Here is a 14,071-nt window from a genome sequence, read left to right on the forward strand (position 1 = left end):
ATATCGATGTAGGTCAAACTTGATTGGTCCTTAACTCTTAATGGCGTAACTACCAATCAAAACATTTGACCGGTTTGTTTAGTTTTTGCATTATTTAATTTATCAATTAACAATTCCTGCTTAACGGGGACGTTCAAATTATTGGTTATAAAATTAAATTGGTAATAATGTTATAAATTACGAATACCAATTTTATCTCTTTAAAATAGATCTATAACATAAAAAAGTTACCTATTTTATTTTTACCATGCAAAAACCTAACGCAAGGAGTCATAGACTACCATAGAACATGCCATAGACGAACGTAACTATCATATTGATTTAATAAAATACTGACCTTACTGCATTAAGATAAGACAGGATATTCTTTACTTTCATAATTCATCCTCCCGTCGGCGGTCTTCACCCCCTACCCCCGCAAACCATAATGGCGAAATTCGTGAAGTGAAGCCTTGTGCGGATGATTTTGAACGCCGTTGCAAATAAACTTGTTTAATTTTATTTTAACTAATAACTTAATTATTGCAGTATACATTAATATTAACTCTTAGCACAATGTCTCGTTCCGTACGCGCCGAAACTAGAAACCGTGTTAAAGATGACATCAAAAGAGTCATGCAAGCTGTTGAAAAAGTTCGCCATTGGTAAGCATTTTATATAGTTTTATCTAAACATGTTTTCACGATAAATATGTATTATCCTAACATAAATAAATATTCCATAGGGAAAAGAAATGGGTGACAATAGGAGAAACGACCATGAAAATATATAAATGGGTGCCGATATCAACAAACGAGCAGAAGAAGAAGCACGCGGCCAAGCGCGATAATAAGGAAAACACGTTGACCCCCAAAAAGATGCACGATTCATCCAACTCCAACTTCGGGATGGCCGAAGATTCTAACACATGTAAGTTCTTGGACAACAACTTCCAACATAAATAAAGTTTGTGCCAACCATATTATACAACTTTTAGTGTTACATGATGCTTACGTTTTAATAAGAAAGCCTTTCATGTAAAAATTGTTGCAACATTTTATAGGTACATTCAATTCGTTGTTTTTTTTTAGGTTTTTCAACTGTGAGTGACTCCCAAGGCCCTACAGAGTTCAGCTCAACACACATGAACTTCTCAGAGGACTCCAATTCCCAAAGCAGTGGTACCACAACACCGGCGAAACGGTTAAAGACTGACTGAGGCAAGCTCAAGCAGTAAAAGCCTCACAGAGGCAAGGACTATTGCAACTGGCTGGTAGAGTCTGGCTAGTCAAAGTTGAACTAAGCAAATTCAGTCTGGCTTGCATTTATACCAATTAATTTACCATAAAATTGATTTTGTTTGGTTCAACTTTTGTTAGTCATACTCTAGTGATGGCTAAGCAGTGCTATTTGATATTAACATTTACTTCTATTGATTTAATGTCTGTGCTGTGAATACTATTTATATAAATGCTGCCATACATGATACTTGTAAGCAAGGTGAGCTTGCAGGCGACTCAGCAGCTTACTTTAAGTGCTAGGACAACACTATTTTAAAGTTTAATATTTTTATTTGCATTTTAATATGATTTTAACAGAATTTGTCAGCAGTCATTCATACTAAGCATTAAAAAGTTATCTGTTTCACACTTTCTAAAAGGAAGATAAACAATTTATGTTAGTCATGAACGGTACATGCAAGTGCTGAAAAATATGTATGATTTTTGTAAATATCTACGGTAAATTATTGAGGGAATCAGTGTGTTTATAGTTGTTTTTAAAATTTACAAGTCACCTAATAATTTTTATAGTAGTTATAACATTAATGTGTGGTCTAAATTTAATGACTATGAATAGAATAAACGAAAACGTGACTTAATTTTATCTATTTAAGAAGTGTATACATACAAATTTTAATGATAGGCTTGTATTTAGCTATTAAACGTAAAAAATATTTTTTTTTCTTATTTCTTAAACACAAGTACAAAATAGCAATATTTGTAACTTATTTGTTAGTTTAAGGCCTTGGGTTATTTTATTTTTGGGATACAAGTAAATCTGAAAATGTTAAATAACAAAGCTGTTGTACACACAAACACATTATGCAGAGCAAATTTTTTAAATTAATATTTAGATCTGATTTATCTAAGCATTCAAAGCTATTTTTGGTTTATCTCATAATTCATAAGATAGCATTTGATTTCAAACTGAAGTCATATTTATAAAACAAGTGTAAAAATTGAGATTTTATTTGTAATAAGACAATATGGAATACACATTAGTTGTTTCTTTCCCTTTCATCTGAGGTGCCGGTGACTGAGGAGTGACAGGAAGAACCCAGTGACTCCCTCGCAGAGTACTGATCTCCTGACAGGTCCACTTCCTGGATGCCCATGATGTTCATTAGAAGCTCACGAAGTGTTATGGTCTGGGGAAATATCACATTTTGGTCAAGAGTAATGTAAAATGCTGTCTGTATGTTTCCTGGCAGTAGCCAATTAGACCACCCAAAAGGATCGCGACCTTTGGTCTGCAGCAATATCACATAGTTTTGCCACTGTCGTCTAGGTATCAGGGCGCTGACGCATTTTGTGAGAAAAGCAAGGCGAGCACGAAGCGACTTCGCCGCGAGAGACATTTTTATGTACAGTCACCGGCATAAAGAAGTGATGATTTCTGTACCTTATCGCTTTTAATCGTTTGACAATTTCGTATGACATTTCAAACAAGACAAGGTACAAAAATCATCACTTATTTATGCCGGTGACTGTACCACTGTGAAATCTCGAGTGAAACTCGGTACGCGCCGCGCATTAAACGAGTGAAGGTGGGGTCGTTACTCATCGAAAAAGATCGTTATTTCGACCTAATTAAATGTGAGTAACCGCTTACAATATTCTCAATATGTTTCGAATATCACTGGAGTTTTATAGTTAAAAGATTTACAACTCATCTTTGAACTTGTTTCAGATGGACGCGCGGTTAAAGATTGTAACAAAATCAAAAGCCTATAAGGAGTGACATAGCTAAACAAGATTATCTTTTCATTGCCAGATGAACTGAAAGTATACCTCGGGCAAGAAGGAGAAGTCATCCTCAGGCATATTGGCGCGGTCTTCGAAGCTGTGCCCTAGAAGTATGGACAGCAGGTACCAACTCAGGTCGCGCGAGAAGCATTCTCCTGAAAATAGGTAACGAGTTGTAGTTTCTGTCACGAACTGAACTGTCGAATTTGTGGGTTTTTATTAGAGACGTTCCGTGGCCCATTTGCACTGCACGGGACGGGTCGTGTTAGGCACTGGTAGCTAAGCGATGAGCTATCAGTCATAGAAAGTTAGAAACGAACAAAAGATACTAGCTCCCTTGTAAAAGAGAGAGCGAGCGATTTAGTTCATCGCCCGGCTGCGAACTCTGAATCTTTTGTTTGGTTCTATCGCCGATTGCTCATTGCCATCGTTACTCGCCTTTGGTGGGACCTGCGGAGCTTTTCTGTGGAAGAGTTTGAATTTTGTAAATATGTACGAAAGTTATTTGAATTCAAGCTGTATTAAACTGAGCTTTTTCTGAGCTGGAGAGATCGCACATGTAACGATTTTTGATCCATTTAGGGACCTAGCTAAATTGTTTTCTTTTTCAATTCAATAAGCGTAAGCGCTATAAGCATCCAATTAATCTAGAACCTTAGTCAATCGCGGATCCTGACTGTACCAAAAGTATTTGAAACTAGCTATGTACGCGTTTCGCTATGATTTTACCATAACTCGCGAGCATGTCCACAAACTCATCCCTGCTCATGACGTAATTCTCCTTCTCCAACGAGGCGAAGGTCCTGAAGGCGTTGCGCACGCGGCCCAGCTCCTCCCCGAACGCGGGCCGGTGGTTCAGGTACAGCTTCACAAACTCCTCGAAGTCTACCTCCGCAGAGGGCGTCGGCTGGTACACTTTGAACTTGGCTTCGATTAGCAGGTTCTCTACCTGGAGTCGGTAAGCATAAAATTCACCTTCAGTTTGAAAGCGGTCGACAACAGTTTTATTTGGGGCTATCTTCTACCTACAACTCTATGTCCTTTCCCGGGTCTTTACTATCCCAAATGTCATCGAAGCGTAAAAAGGCAACAGACAGTCTAAGGTAATATGTAGGTACTTTGGCGTTGTAATATAGCCAATATAGGTTAGTACGAGAGGACATGATCTTTTTAAAAAAGTGAGTGAATAACCCAAAAAGCACCATTACTCATGATTTTATGAAGAATAAAACTGCTTATGCTTTTGGAATGGTCAATTGGTCACCAACCTCGTACTCAGAAGGAAAGAACCCAAGAGCCCTCATAAGGTCCGGCAACGAATCTATCGGTATGTAATCCTTCACCGTCCGCTTTGTGGGAGAGAAGGTGCCCTGGCACAGTATCTGAATGTAGTAGAATAGGTCGCGTATCTCTTGGAACAGCCAGCCGGGCGTCCGTTCTCAATCAGGCAGTAATATGGGTCGAGGTCTTCGCCACCTTGCTGGCATGTACTGTCTACTGCTCTGAAGAATAGGAATAAATCGCATAGTGAGTTGCATGTGTCTTAGGGGCAATACATTCTGATTCAGCGGCAGCCTTGAGTGATACCGCGGAGGATTAGTCCCTGTGACCTCACCTAAAAATCCTGGTCTAAGTACCAAGAATGCTCCATAGAGCTAAAAATCAATAGACCTGGAGCGTTGCTACGGTCAAGGCTGCCGCTATTTGGATTCGTATGGTTTGTCTACCTGTAGTTGGCAGCCCACTGGCACAAGCAAATATCCTTGGCTCCTTGAGTGAACAGCGTCCCTATGTCCTCGCGGTAACACAGGTCGGTAATCTGGAAAAAGCTGGTTTGGTACAAATGTTTATGATATCTACAGAATACAAAGTTCGTTTCGTGAAACAACGTATGATTTTTTGTATACGTCTGTTCGACCGATCAGCTGGTGTTAGTAAAATATTTCGAATTGTCATACCTGTATAGGGTGTCCAAGTATCCCGACATGCTTCCAAGGATTCCCATCCAGTGGCAATTTCTGCAGTCCGATGATATTCCTAGTGGCAAAGAGGATGTACTCCAGCACATGCTGCTCTTCTTTCCTAGAGACCAGCTGCATTCTGGAGACGGGGCTCTCGAAGCGCGGCCCGAGCACCGTGGCCAGCGTCATCGCCGTCGCGTAGTTCACGATCTTGTATTTATACTGGTTAATGAAGAAACATATTTTACTACTCATATTGATAGTCAGAAAAATGCAACTTCTGATATTAGAATAGAACCTGCATAGTAGTTATATATGTGATATATGTGATACGTGACAAGTGGTTATATATGTTTCAAGATAAGAAAGAGATATCCGTACAGTATGCCCACTCCCGCTCCCCGCTGAAAGTGCCGCCCACCCCGTCTCGGTTACCTCACAGTTATAAAAAATAAATAAAATAAAAAAAGCTTTATTTGTTCCACATACTTAAAACATAAATGAGAAATAATTGACAATAAGAGAAAAAATTTAATTAACTTAAAATAAATATGTGGGCCCCTTTCGGGTAAAAGCCTCCCCCAAGGAATTCCACTCCTCTCTGTCTTGAGCTGTCTCTGTCCATTTTTGACCTGCCGCTGCCACTAATTCGTCGGACCATCTCCCACGTGGACGGCCTCTGCCTCTTGAGCCCAGTGGCCCAGGCCACTTTACAGCTCGTATGGTCCATCTATCGTCACTGTATCTGGCAACGTGTCCTGCCCATTTCCACTTCCTTTCGAGTGAGAATGTTAAGGCATCTGTAATATTTGTTTTTCTCCTTATGACTTCATTCCTAACTCTATCCTTTAATTTTTAAATAAAAAAAATTTAAAAATTTTAAATTAAAGGATACCTCACAGTTACTGCCTGTCAAAAACGCGAACAGTCGACCTGTCATATCTTACTCATACAAGCATGGTCCGCGTTCACCTACACGAGCTTAGAATGTGTGTTAGGAACGCGCCTCTTTCATATATTTGATCGCCAGTGTCCGAGATGTGATCAGAGTGAGTGATAATGAAGCCATGACAATCAATAACCACAGAATCCTGATATGTCAAGAAAGAGCTCTGAGTGAAAGTTTCAACTGTACTGAACCAGACTTCTGACACAGTTTCTTGGCTTATAATATTTAGGTATGTTTACAGTATGGGGAAAAAATCACCAAATATCACCATGGGGGGTGGGGGGTTAGGAACATATCACGTGTATTTTTTGTTACACTAACCTAACGTAAAGAAAAAATCATATTTCTGAGCTATTTTTATATCAACTTTTACAGTCAGAACTTGCGTTGTGCAGTGCAAAGAGAACAGAATAGAATAGAATATAATTTATTCGTGAACACAGTCAAGATTAATTACACATTACAACACAAACAGAACGGAATGAAGTGCCACGAAATGGCCTCATCTCAGCGTGTTGCTGGTGACTTCCAGCGCTGATCTTCCGATGAGACCATCAAGTGAGAAAAAAGAGCTGTGTGCAGTGTGTTATTTTTACTTCTCAAAGATTTTTTTAGTTTGCCCTCATGACGTGTACACTGACAGTCGGTTATAGACGGACAACCTAATCATGGCACTGAAAAAAGGCGGCAAATTTGACAAATGTAGAGCTCACCGGCCAACTGTCTTCAAAACACGCGTGCCTTCCTAAACCTTGACGTTGGCGGAATCATAGACGAACCATAACACTTAAAAACCGGCCAAGTGTGAGTTGGACTCGTGTTGTAAGGGTTCCTTACATCACAAGAAGAGCTTAAGCGCCTTCTGGAGGCGCTAAGTCATTTTTGAAAAGAAAATAATAATATTTTGAACAATTTATAAAAAACCGGCCTAGAGCGTGTCGGGCCACGCTCAGTGTAGGGTTCCGTAGTTTTCCGTATTTTTCCCAAAAACTACTTAAAGTTCTACTTTTGTGATTTTTTCATATTTTTTAAACATATGGTTCAAAAGTTAGAGGGGGGGGACACTTTTTTTTCCTTTAGGAGCGATTATTTCCGAAAATATTAATATTAACAAAAAACGATTTTAGTAAACCCTTATTCATTTTTAAATACCTTTCCAACAATATATCACACGTTGGGGTTGGAATGAAAAAAAAATCAGTCCCTTCTTTACATGTAGGGGGGTACCCTTACAAAACATTTTTTCCACTTTTTATTTTACCACTTTGTTGGCGTGATTGATATACATATTGGTACCAAATTTCAGCTTTCTAGTGCTAACGGTCACTGAGATTATCCGCGGCCGGACGGCCGGACGGACGGACGGACAGACAGAGACAGACATGGCGAAACTATAAGGGTTCCTAGTTGACTACGGAACCCTAAAAAGACGAAACAAAAATGAATGTACATGTAATATTCAAACGCACTCAACACTTTCAAAAGATTTGGTAACTCCTTGCAGCCCCAGTGAGTGAAATTCGTAATTTGAGTTTTTTTCTTTTAAGGTCAATTTAATGGTCATTTTTGTCTGTTTTCTTAAATTACTTGACTGAAAATTATTAAAAACATACTTATTACATATTTTTGAAATACGTATAAGGGCCATTTTTTTCAAAGTTTTTTTGTAACATGGGTATTTTTTACGCGATTCATATTCAGAATCGCGAGGTCTTTTGATCGTGATAAGAGAAAAAAATGTCCCAAGATTTCCATATTTTTTTTAGACGGAATGGACCGTTGCCGCCATACAAAATGTATGAAAAACTGGTAACGGAATGGGAAAAACCTTGGGACACTTTTTTACTCCTATTAGGATTGAAAGAGCTCGCGATTCTGAGTGTAAAGCACATAAATTATTCCAAATAAAAAAAAAAGTGGGGTGGACAACTTTGAAAAAAAAAATGGCCCAATTAACGCTCTTTCATTTGATATGTAACACGCTAAAAAACTATTTCAAAAAACGTTGATTTCTAATTTTCACTTTTACCCCCCAAAAGTGTATATAGTTGTTTTTTTTTCATTTTATTTAAATTACATGCCCGTCTTTGGGTCACAAACTTTACATATTATGTGTGCCAAACAAGTTAATCGGTTCAGTAGTTTCGGTTCAGTGGTTTCCTTTTTGAGGTACGGAACCTTAAAAATGAGGGGGCGAAGGTTTAATTCTCATAGAAAATTTGAATTTCGCGCCAAGATTTGGTTGATTCGTGGGTTGGAAAAAAGTCTACTTGAGTTGCCAAAAAATTACACGTCATATTGGCCAGGGGGGGAGGGGGTCCTAAAAATATCACCAAAGATCACCATGGGGGAGGGGGGGGGTCTAAAATAAGCCAAAAACGTATGACGCGATTAATGGACGCCCCCTATGATGATGTGCCAAAGAATTTATAGAAATGTACCTCGTCGTTAGCGATAAGAATCATAGGCAGGTCGGTGCGCTGACTCTCAGGATCCACCTCTTTGGGCGTGGGCCAATGGAACCCCGCGAGTGGGACCGCCGTCTGGTCCACGCGATCCAGGCTGAACACTTCCAGGTGCTCTCCTGAACTAGCTCCTGTTGGAAGATGTAACATCGTACCACAGTCAACACTACATTAATGGAAAGCGAAATGGAGAGAGTTTTGCCATGCTAGTCATGAATTAATAAGTTTTCAGCAATTAAAGATCTTAGGATAATAGTAAAAATCGAATTTCGTGGAGAACGGAGTTCATATCCTACCGACTGCGCCATTCCAATAAAATAAAGTAAAATGTTTAAAATCGTACCAAACGCATTCTGCATGGTATTTAATACAGAAAGTGTAGCAAAGACAAAAGTAATTTATTTTATTTATTAAAATAAGAGGTATACATTCAAACCTGCTCAGAAACCGGGCTATACATTTTCGCTACATAACCTGCTCGCTTCTACGAGCGGTGTTCGTTCTTGGTAGCGAAAGTGTTAAAGTTAGTGTAAAATTAGTAAAAACGCATTCTATTGCAGACCATATAATGGGGTCCCCATTCAGAACAATCTGCGGTTTACAATACGTACCAATATTGTACTCTACCATGACCCTATCAGCACCCAAAGAGAGCAGCTTGTAGTCCCCATTATCGTTCAACATCGGCGTAAAGAATACGGCAGTGATGTCCTTGTAGTGGGCGCGGTGTTTGGCGATGAACCTCCACACCAACGCCTTGCAGTCGTACTTGTACACGCATACTGTGTGACCGGCATCCTGAAATAGATACCGTATCGGGATTTCAAAGTTGGCAAAAATCAAGAAATATATTAGGACCCAGCGTCTAACCAAGCTAATCACTTTGGGTTCTTGAATTGATAGTTTTCTAAAACGATTGGATTGAGAAACGATTTTTACGTGGATGACTTTTATAATCGGTAGATATCCGTACTTCTGGCACGCCAGAATAATCCCGAATGTAAACTCAACTCACCATTGATATCAGGCCTAATTTCCTACTGTCGCCTAACATGTCATGAAATTGTGTCTTCAAAATACAATTTCGATTTTTTCGATCACTAAGACACAAAAGTTATCCCTTTCCTTGCGAATTGAGGCGATACTACTGCTGATGCTACTAAAATCGTGAGATGCATGCAGCAGAACTCACAGAAAAGGCCAATGTCAAAGAATCGCAGCTGTAGCTGATCTCCTTGATAGCATGCTGCGCGTCATTAAATGGCTGCGACAGGATTCTTATGGTGACAGGATCGAGGAACAACAGTTGTCCGGTGTTCAAGCCACAAGCCAAATGCAAGCCTGCAACAGAACTAGAAGGTCAAATGGATTTGGAAAGATGATGGGCGTAAATTAATGTCAAAACATCGTATTAACCACTAAGGCGCAAGTTAGTACTCATTTATTCTACGGGAATGTTTATCCTACATTATAATAGGATATCGGAAAGCTTACCCGAGGGTGAATACCTCAAACAAGTGACCGACAGCTCCGGCTTGTTTATTTCGTACTCGTATTTTATGGATTCGTCATTGGGCGGCACCACAACCTTGTAGTGTTCTCTTAAGTCTATCCTTGCAAACAGCTTGTGTTGGGAGAAGTTCACTAGGTCGAGCACACCGTCTTGAAAACCTTGGCATACGTATGGCCTAAAGAAACATAAGAAGTTATCCTCGTTTGTTTACTTAAAATTAAAAAAACTGTGTGTCTGAATTCGATATCATTTGTTTGAGGTATGTACACTATTTAACAAACGACGGAAAACTCCTAGAAGTTTGAAAGCAGGTCGTTAGGTAAGCACCAACGATTTACTAAGAAGATTCTTACATTCATCTGATGCATCCTTCTTGCATGGGAACAATTAGTTATTCGAAATAAACTTGTAACTCACTTTTCTGGATGCACTGTGACGCACAACGCTGGTGACGTTCTGTAATCCAATATCGTGACCAGTTTCTCCGTCACAAAATCAACGAAGCCAATTCCTTGATTTCCAGTAGCTGTAAAATATTTTTTCTTGGTCAAAAGGAGTAATGGTTTCCACAATCATTCTGGTTTTCAGTTTTTTTTTATTCTGACATTTTTGAAAGATGACATTGGATTGGGCCAGCTATTTTGTACCAATTGATAGATACTGCACAGAACTTACTGACGAGGAAGTCCCGAACCAAGAAGGTCTTGCCGCTGGTAGTGGCGTCGGTGGGAAGGTTCTTCTTAATCAATTTCTGGCGAATAATCCCCGTGACCGGGTCGGTCTCTGTCTCCACGTTCTCCCAACAAGGACATTTCTTTGGCTTCCCACCTGTTACACCAAATTCTCTACTGTATCATTAGGTAATCTTCTTCAACCTTTTCCTAGCCTAGTACCTAAGATATAGATATACTGATGACGCCATACCGGGTGTGAGATGTCCTATCACCCCTTTTCGTTTTAGCGTTGGTTTTAGGGACACTCGGTATAATTGTCAATGTAGTTGTAGATAATTTCGGTCAGACGAGGCTAGTATAGTATGCGTATAGATAGGGACCTGAGAGTCCTGAAGCAGTTGCGTCAACTCTATCGAGCTAAAGGATAAATCTCATCAAGCTCATATGTTGGTGAGCTTTAAAGTCCGTAAATCGAAAAAGGAACTAACACTTGAGGTCAATGATTTTGTAGCTCCGTGAAGAGATGTTGAAGCTGATGGAGCGCACGCGGTCCACGGAGAAGTCCTGCAGCCAGTGCAGCAGCTTCAGCTGCTCGTCGTAGAAGCGGATCTGACCACCGTTGTTGCCCGTCACAATGACTCTGAGGAATAAAGCATTTGCCAGTAGACGACTACGTGGTAAAGAGGCAAGAAACTTGGTGTAACAACATACTTAAAGAAAGAGATGGACCGGGACAAACTAATTACTCAGACAACCCAGAAACGAGTTCTCTTGCGCAATGCACAGAGACCCCCCGACTCTAGATCAACTGACGAGAAACGACCCATGTTGGGTTGGATTAAAGAAGAAGAGTAGACAATTAGTTTTGGCTTCGGTCTTTTTGAGACCGTAAGAACAGATCGTCTATGAGAAAGACTTGAAAAACTGGTTACTGTCGATCATGCATCGTCGATAAAACGCATTCCATATTCTACCTCTACACATATATTAACAATACGTCTGGACAAAATCTGCTTTCATGTGGTTTTGGTTTTCATGTAGTTCTATAGGTACAGAGATCAATTTTCTTTTTAGTTTTAACTGACCTATCTACTGGTATTTACTTTTTATAACAAAAGTTCTTACCCATCAATACTCCTAATAACATTTATCTTACTATCCTCCAGCTTCAGCGCTTTCACAAATTTCATGAGCTCAAAACTCTTAGGTTCGATGGTCTCATGGTATTCGATAGTGTAACCATTCACGTGTATGGCTCCCCTGTAAGTGCCCACCAGGATCTGTGAGGTCATGCTCACGAACGTAAAGCAAGATAGCTTCCCAAATGCCATATTTATTTCGGGCTTCTTCTCAATCATTCGAATTTTCAACTCGTATTCATCTGTTTCCTTGAGAAGGCCTCTCTCCATGACAAAAACTTTCTAAAACAAATATATAATACAATAATTACACAAAACCTAGGAAGCAGAAGATCAAAATAAGCAGACATACCTGGGCAAGTCCAATCCAAATGTCTGTTTTCGTCATAAGCACAAACTGCCAGGTGTTATCTGGATTAAATTCCATAGCCAGAACACCTTCTCTAGATATGTCGACGTCCAGAGCAGCTAAAACAGTAGGTCAGTTCTATAGGTTTCGATTGACTTTGTTTAACATATCATTCAAAGTCGAAGCAATCTTACCATGCGGTTCATCTTGCCCAGACGACCAAATCCACCAAAAAATGGCAGTTTTCTCATGGTATCCCACCGTCAGCATGAACCTCGAGTCTTGGCTTAAAGCCACCTTGGATACGCGCATGCTGCCGTGTGGAAGGAAGTAGGTCTTGTTGGGGAAGTAGTCATCGCTATCCCAGATGGTGATGAGGTTCTCAGGACCACAGTCGGAGGTCACCAGCCACTTGCCGTCGCCGTCCGCTGCGATGCAGTTCACCATGTGTCTCTACAAATAACTTCTAGTTGTTTAAATTGAGATAAAGAGTGGATCAAGAGGGACTTGTTTTCTCGTCGTGTTGTCTAACGGCATGTTGCAAATTTTGTTACAGCTACTGTGTCACAACAGAATCATTAGTGTATAATAGGTAAATGTGAGCCACTATCCCGGAAAACTGAAAAAATGCGGCCATCTCCTTTGCGTCGTTTTGTGGAACAAGATCTTAGGGTATCAGGAATGGGGCGAGAGAATGTTAACTATAAGATGTCCAGCCGGAATCAACGGAGGCATCATTGACATTCTTCACATGAATATGATTTTACCCCTAAAGGGGCTAGAATAGGGTAACATGTTTTAAAAAAGAAGTAAATCGTAATATGACAGGTATAATTACGTGTCCCTGCAAGATCCTCATCTGATTGGTGGTCCAGTTGTAGAGAATGCCGCAGTTGCAAGCCGCGTAGAATACCGTTGTGCTGCCGCGCGAGTTGAGGTTGATCACGCCCGCTTTGGGGTTCCAGCCTGTTATCCAACGGAGGCTCTGGAACGTATTTTGAGATTAGGAAACTTCTCCAACTGCTTGGGACTAGTCACCCACACCACCCGTTTCATACATATTTCAAATAAAGACTCCTAATCGGACATTTGAGATAGGTCGAAAAAATCTTACTGTATACTTAGGTACCTAGTTGCTGGGATACCAGTCCATTTTCCAGATACCTAATTCTTCGTTTTACAGTGACATCAGTTGCATTATGTAACTAAGTATATCGCTAACTCACATCGAACTTGCGTGAGGAATACAAGATAAACCTTTGGTATTATAGTTAAACTAAGTTTTGTACCCAGTATTAGTGGGACATATCATAAGCAAAAAATATGTCCAGCCGACCTAGCCGAATGGCAATCGTTGACGCCAGGCCCCGTAGCCGAATGGCATTTCTCCGACGCCAAACGAAAGCGATACGCCGCTGGCTCTGTCGCGCCAATACGCAAGCGCGATAGAGATAGATATCTACTAGCGCTTCGTTTCGTGAGCGATTGTGCCATTCGGCTAGCCACCCAGACCAGACGCCGATGGAAACGCAGTCGCGCTCTGTCGCGCCAATACGAAAGAGCGATAGAGATAGCTAACTAATGCGACAGGCACATTATTATCGTGAGCGTTTGTGCATTTGGCTACCAACGCTGATGGTACGGTGAATCAATCTTACGAAAGGCGACGGCTTGTGGTGATAGTCGGAAAATTGGGACGAATGTCTCCGTATCTGCGAGAGAGATAAACTGTACAATCTCCTATCTTCAGCAGCGTTCTTCCCGGCATCCGGGCGCACGTTCGGAACAGAGTGGAACTTCTCCTTGTCTTCTTTGATCTTAGATTCATCCTTACTCATTGTTAATAAGTAGGTACTTAATCCAAAAATCTAAGTTATTTTATTTATAAAATAAGCACTGTTTGTTTACGAAAATTAGCGCTTCAAAATATTATTGTCATTTTCTAATGACAAGACATTTGACACAAAGTCATGGGTTTAATAGAAATGAGGTTTTTATTTTAGATCGTGAAAGGAT

At 40.2% G+C, this 14,071-nt stretch overlaps 2 protein-coding genes across 2 annotated transcripts; one reads left to right on the top strand and one right to left on the bottom strand.

Moving 5' to 3' along the window:
• Positions 1 to 418: 418 nt before the first annotated feature.
• LOC125228362 (B-cell CLL/lymphoma 7 protein family member A) lies at positions 419 to 1,516 on the top strand. Its single transcript, XM_048132898.1, has 3 exons — positions 419 to 644; positions 725 to 909; positions 1,071 to 1,516. The coding sequence occupies exons 1-3, from the start codon at positions 556 to 558 to the stop codon at positions 1,196 to 1,198; spliced, it is 402 nt and encodes a 133-aa protein (XP_047988855.1). The 5' UTR covers positions 419 to 555; the 3' UTR covers positions 1,199 to 1,516.
• A 696-nt stretch (positions 1,517 to 2,212) lies between these two features.
• Positions 2,213 to 13,979, bottom strand: LOC125228361 (cilia- and flagella-associated protein 251-like). Its single transcript, XM_048132897.1, is given in 19 exon segments — positions 2,213 to 2,407; positions 3,051 to 3,160; positions 3,735 to 3,954; positions 4,274 to 4,437; positions 4,440 to 4,507; positions 4,733 to 4,824; positions 4,964 to 5,188; positions 8,357 to 8,511; positions 8,992 to 9,178; positions 9,573 to 9,721; positions 9,875 to 10,068; positions 10,311 to 10,419; positions 10,569 to 10,721; positions 11,056 to 11,207; positions 11,693 to 11,988; positions 12,059 to 12,174; positions 12,250 to 12,508; positions 12,894 to 13,040; positions 13,714 to 13,979. Coding segments are annotated over 19 exon segments (3,126 nt in total). The 5' UTR covers positions 13,894 to 13,979; the 3' UTR covers positions 2,213 to 2,257.
• Positions 13,980 to 14,071: the final 92 nt, after the last annotated feature.

The sequence above is a fragment of the Leguminivora glycinivorella genome, chromosome 7 (assembly GCF_023078275.1).
Source record: "Leguminivora glycinivorella isolate SPB_JAAS2020 chromosome 7, LegGlyc_1.1, whole genome shotgun sequence".
Lineage (NCBI taxonomy): Eukaryota > Metazoa > Arthropoda > Insecta > Lepidoptera > Tortricidae > Leguminivora > Leguminivora glycinivorella.

Excerpts from the sequence above, each read along its gene's own strand:
- LOC125228362 (XM_048132898.1), top strand. The coding sequence starts at position 556 with ATGTCTCGTTCCGTACGCGCCGAAACTAGAAACCGTGTTAAAGATGAC. Across the intron at positions 645-724 it reads GTTGAAAAAGTTCGCCATTG|GGAAAAGAAATGGGTGACAA; the intron begins GTAAGCATTTTA and ends AATATTCCATAG. Across the intron at positions 910-1,070 it reads GGCCGAAGATTCTAACACAT|GTTTTTCAACTGTGAGTGAC; the intron begins GTAAGTTCTTGG and ends GTTTTTTTTTAG.